This window comes from Procambarus clarkii, unplaced genomic scaffold (assembly GCF_040958095.1).
Source record: "Procambarus clarkii isolate CNS0578487 unplaced genomic scaffold, FALCON_Pclarkii_2.0 HiC_scaffold_124, whole genome shotgun sequence".
NCBI lineage: Eukaryota > Metazoa > Arthropoda > Malacostraca > Decapoda > Cambaridae > Procambarus > Procambarus clarkii.
Genome location: NW_027189157.1, coordinates 1,519,752 through 1,524,659, shown reverse-complemented (window position 1 = coordinate 1,524,659; position 4,908 = coordinate 1,519,752). Strand labels below are relative to the sequence as shown.

At 36.2% G+C, this 4,908-nt stretch overlaps 1 protein-coding gene across 1 annotated transcript; it reads right to left on the bottom strand.

Annotated features, from left to right (window-relative positions):
• Positions 1-1,136: 1,136 nt before the first annotated feature.
• On the bottom strand, positions 1,137-1,709 carry LOC138360859 (glutamate-rich protein 6B-like). Its single transcript, XM_069320374.1, has one exon. The coding sequence runs from the start codon at positions 1,707-1,709 to the stop codon at positions 1,137-1,139; it is 573 nt and encodes a 190-aa protein (XP_069176475.1).
• Between the last annotated feature and the right edge of the window lie 3,199 nt (positions 1,710-4,908).

Genomic DNA, 4,908 nt, shown 5'->3' with positions numbered 1-4,908 from the left:
AACTCAAATCACATTGACTGTCTGCAACAGACCGAGATCTGGGATGCTGAAAGTGCGAATGATCTGTCTCCACCTCTGTATGTTCCTCTCCGTTCTGCAACTCTCAGGAGACAGCGGGAAATGACGCCTCCAGCACTAAAGCGAAAGATAATGAGACAAGAGAAGACAGTCCGGAAAATGTCGGGGAATTTATGGCTGCTGAAGCTCCTTAATAATACATTTCTCTGAATTTGACGCCAGTTGTTTGTTTCACTTTATCACAGATGTTAATGGAGAGCGTCGCTTATTCTCAGTGACTACCATATAGTAACGTTAATTCAACATTGAGACAATGTTAATCTTGGATATTATAACAACTGGAATATTATATACTCTGCTGCTCGGGAATATTATATACTCTGCTGCTCGGGAATATTATATACTCTGCTGCTCGGGATAGTTAAGACTTCCTTCAGATACTATTAATAAGATATGTTTCTCGGTGCTTTTCTTTATCAGTAATGAAGACCAATAATGTTATGACCCATTATGACAATCTTACCCATTACTTCTACCCTACTTATTATTCAACTTTCTCATTACTTATTCCTTACCTATTACTTCTACCCTACCCAGTACTTCTACTTTAACCATTATTATACTTTACCCATTTCATATTCCTTACCCATTAATTAATCCTTACCCATTACATCTACCTTACCCATTACTTCTACCTTACCCAGTTTTCTACTTTACCCATTACTTCTACTTTACCCATTACTTCTTCCTTACCCATTGCTTCTACCTTACCAATTACTTCTACCCTATCAATAACTTCTACCCTACTCATTACTTCTAATTTACCCATTACTTATTCCTTACCCATTACATCTACCTTACCAAATTTTCTACTTTACCCATTACTTCTACCTTACCCATTTTTCTACTTTACCCATTACTTCTACTTTACCCATTACTTCTTCCTTACCTATTATTTCTACCTTACCCTTTACTTCTACCTTACCCATAACTTCTGTTTCACCCATTACTTCTACCTTACCCATTACTTCCATTGTACCCATTACTTTTACCTTACCTATTACTTCTACCTAACCCATTACTTCTACTTTACCCATTACTTCTTCCTTACTCATTACTTATACCTTACGCATTACTTCTGCTTTACCCATTATTTCTACCTTACCCACTACTTCTACTGTTCCCATTACTTTTACCTTACCCATTACTTCTACCTTACCTATTAATTCTTCCTTACCCATTACTTCTTCGTTACCAGTTACTTCTACCTTATCCATTACTTCTTCCTTATCCATTACTTCTTCCTTACCCATTACTTTGACCTTACCCATTACTCCTTCCTTACCTATTACTTCTTCCTTACCCATTACTTCTTCGTTACCCATTACTTCTTCCTTATCCATTACTTCTACCCTACCTATTACTTCTACCTTTCCTATTACTTCTTCCTTACCCATCACTTCTGCCTTTCCCATTTCTTGTACCCTACCCATTACTTCTACCTTTCCCAATACTTCTTCCTTACACATTACTTCTACCTTACCCATTACTTCTTTCTTACCCATTACTTCTACCTTACCCATTACTTCTACCTTACCCATTACTTCTTTCTTACCCATTACTTCTACCTTACCCATTACTTCTTCCTTACTCATTACTTCTACCTTACCCATTACTTCTACCTTACCCATTACTTCTACCTTACCCAATACCTCTAAACAACAGAGATGAACTGTAAACATCGCATCTTCTCAAGCACCAAGCTAAACAAGGTCAGTTTAACCCAAGCTCTCTAAGCATAAGCTGATATAGACCGAGTCAAGGAGATATAAATATTAAGCACGTAATAAACAAGTTATGTGGGATATACCTGTGAACAATTTTACCGTGGCTCTGAGCGCGAATATATTATGCCGATTAAGCAAACTTAGTGAAATTGCAAACAATTCGTATGAGTAAGAGGAAATCAGATTCATATTCATGAAGAACAAACAGCGGTCCCTGATTACTCAACCTCCATTAGATCTTCATGCATAAGAATCTCTGAACCCATCAGTTAAATATTCATGGGAAAAAAATTGAAAGATGGAAAATACCCATCAATAGGGGGTGAAACTAAGCAATTTCCTGCAGGTAATTGAGGAACTGCCCCTCGCCGACTGAGGACAACGGGCGGGACCCTATTTTACGATGTAAAATGGAGATGGGAAAGTGAAAGGGGATGAACGAGAAATAAGAAAAGAAAAATATATGACGGGTAGGAAGGGAAAGGGTAAAGTGTTTGGAATTGCTTATAATTTAAAAATTATATATTAACACTGCCAAATACAGCACTATCACATATAAGTGTCACATATAATGCTGCCACATAGCAATGTTACATATAACAGTGCTATTTGTGACAGTGACACATATCACACTTTCATATATAGCACTATCACATATAAAATTGTTACATATAATACTGCCACGCATATAGCACTGCTACATATAACAGTGCTAATGTTACACAAGGAACATTATATATGATATATCTATATAAATAAAAATGGAAGTGTTCGTTTGTTCAAAATCGCTAATCTCCGAAAGTCCTTCACCGATTCCTTTAAAATTTTCACACAACGTTACATTCGCATCCGAGCGGTTTTGTTTATACATACTATATAGATGTTACGTCGTTGACGGGGAAAAGCGTGCTTTTTGAAAAACTGTTTTTCATGTGAGAGAACTCTTCAAAACCTCTTTACCGATTACTTTGAAATTTTGACACGATGTTGCATTCGAATAGGCGCGTGTTTTTATATATCTATTATATACATGCCTCACCTGTGACAGGATAAAACATGTTTTTTAAAAAAAAGAAAAACAGTGCCATCAGTTGGACGTAAGAGCAACACACACTGTAATCTCCGAAAGTTCTTCACTGATTGCTTTGAAATTTTGACACAACATTCCATTCGAATTATCTGTTATAAAGATGTCACACCTCTGACAGGTAAAAACATGTTTTTATTTAAAACAGCGCCATCTGTTCCATGTAATAGCAACACACCCACTATACTATATATGTTATGAAATGCATTTCAATGTTTCCGATTGCATTGATAAATTTAATTTTCATAGATTTCGATTAATTAAAATTTTTATTGAATTATTTTGTGTGACATTGTGTTGGAATTGAGCTGTGTTGTTTACCATACCATTCATTTCGGAAGTATAAATATAGATGCCACACCTGTGACAGGTAAAAACATGTTTCCTTTTAAGAAACACCACCATATGTTGCAAATAAGAGCCGCACAAGCTATACTAAATATGTTACGATTCCATCTCAATATTTTTTATTGTATTGACAAATTAAATTTCATACATTTTAATTTATTTTCATTTTGATTTAATTATTTTATGTGACATTGCATTGGAACTCAGCTATATTGTTTACCATACCATTCATTTCGATAGTATAAGTATAGACGCCACACCTGTGACAGGAGAAAACATGATTTGTTTTTTAAACAGCGCCATCTGTTGCATGTAGGAGCAACTTATGCAATACTAAATATATTATGATTCCATTTCAATGTTTCTGATTTCATTGATAAATTGAATTTTTATATATTTCGAGTTATTTTCATTTTGTTTTAATTATTTTGTGTGAGATTGCATTGGAATTGAGCTTTGTTGTTTACAATATCATTCCATTTTTTTCCTTTCTTGAAAATCGGTACGACATTTGCCTCCTTCCAGCCACTGGACAATTCTCCCGTCTTAAGTGACTCATTAACGATAATTGCCAGAGGCACGCTGAGGGCCTCCGCTGCCTCTTTTAGTATCCACGGCGATACTTTGTCTGGTCCAACTGCTTTATTTGCATCCAGTGTTGTCAACTGTTTCATTACCTCCTCTGCTGTCACCTCTATATCTGATAGTCTTCCATCTAGGGTCATCTCTTCTAACAATGGGAGCTACTCAGGCTCGGTTGTGAACACTCCATGGAAACTTGCATTCAGTACCTCACAGATTTCCTTGTCGCTTTCTGTATATGCCCCTTCTGTTTTCCTCAGTCTTGTCACTTGGTCATTTACCGATATTTTCCTTCTTATATGACTGTGTAGTAATTTAGGTTGCTTTCTCGCTTTGATTGCAATATCATTCTCATAATTTCTTTCCGACACTCGCCTTATGTTAATGTAATCGTTCCTAGCTCTGTTACATCTAATCCTGTTGTCCTCTGTCCTTTGTCTTCTGTACTTCCTCCACTCCCTCCTGCTTCTCACTTTTGCTTCCTGGCACTGTCTATTAAACCATGGGTTATTATATTCCCTCCTGCTTTTTTCCTTTACTGCTGGAATAAACCTCTCTTCAGCCTCCTTGCATTTCCATATGACTTGGTTCATCATATTTTGCACTGCTTTTCCTCTAATTTCTTCCTCTCACTGCACTTCTCCCAAGTAGTCCCTTATCCTTTTGTAGTCCCCTCTTCTGTAATCAAGTCTTCTTTCTCGGACATCTTGTCCTTTGGTCACAATTTTAAGCTCCATCATGTAGTCAAAGACTAGGACACAATGGTCAATGGCTCCTAGTGGTATTTCATGTTCTAAATGCTCAATGTCTTCTACATTCTGGGTGAAAACGAGGTGAGGTGATATGTTACAACAATATATATATCATATGTTGTAACATATCACCTCACCCAAATGCAGGTATGAAATCGAAGATGTTTAAACTCTGTTCAGTTATAGTTGTGTATGTGTAAACTAAAGTCTTTGAAAATGTAATAAGTTTTACGAAACGCGCTCAAGTGTCGCGTCAGACTAGAAATAGAAATTAATTTTGGAGAATTGATTTTTCAGTTACCATCAACAGTGAAAAAAATATAAGAAACATTGA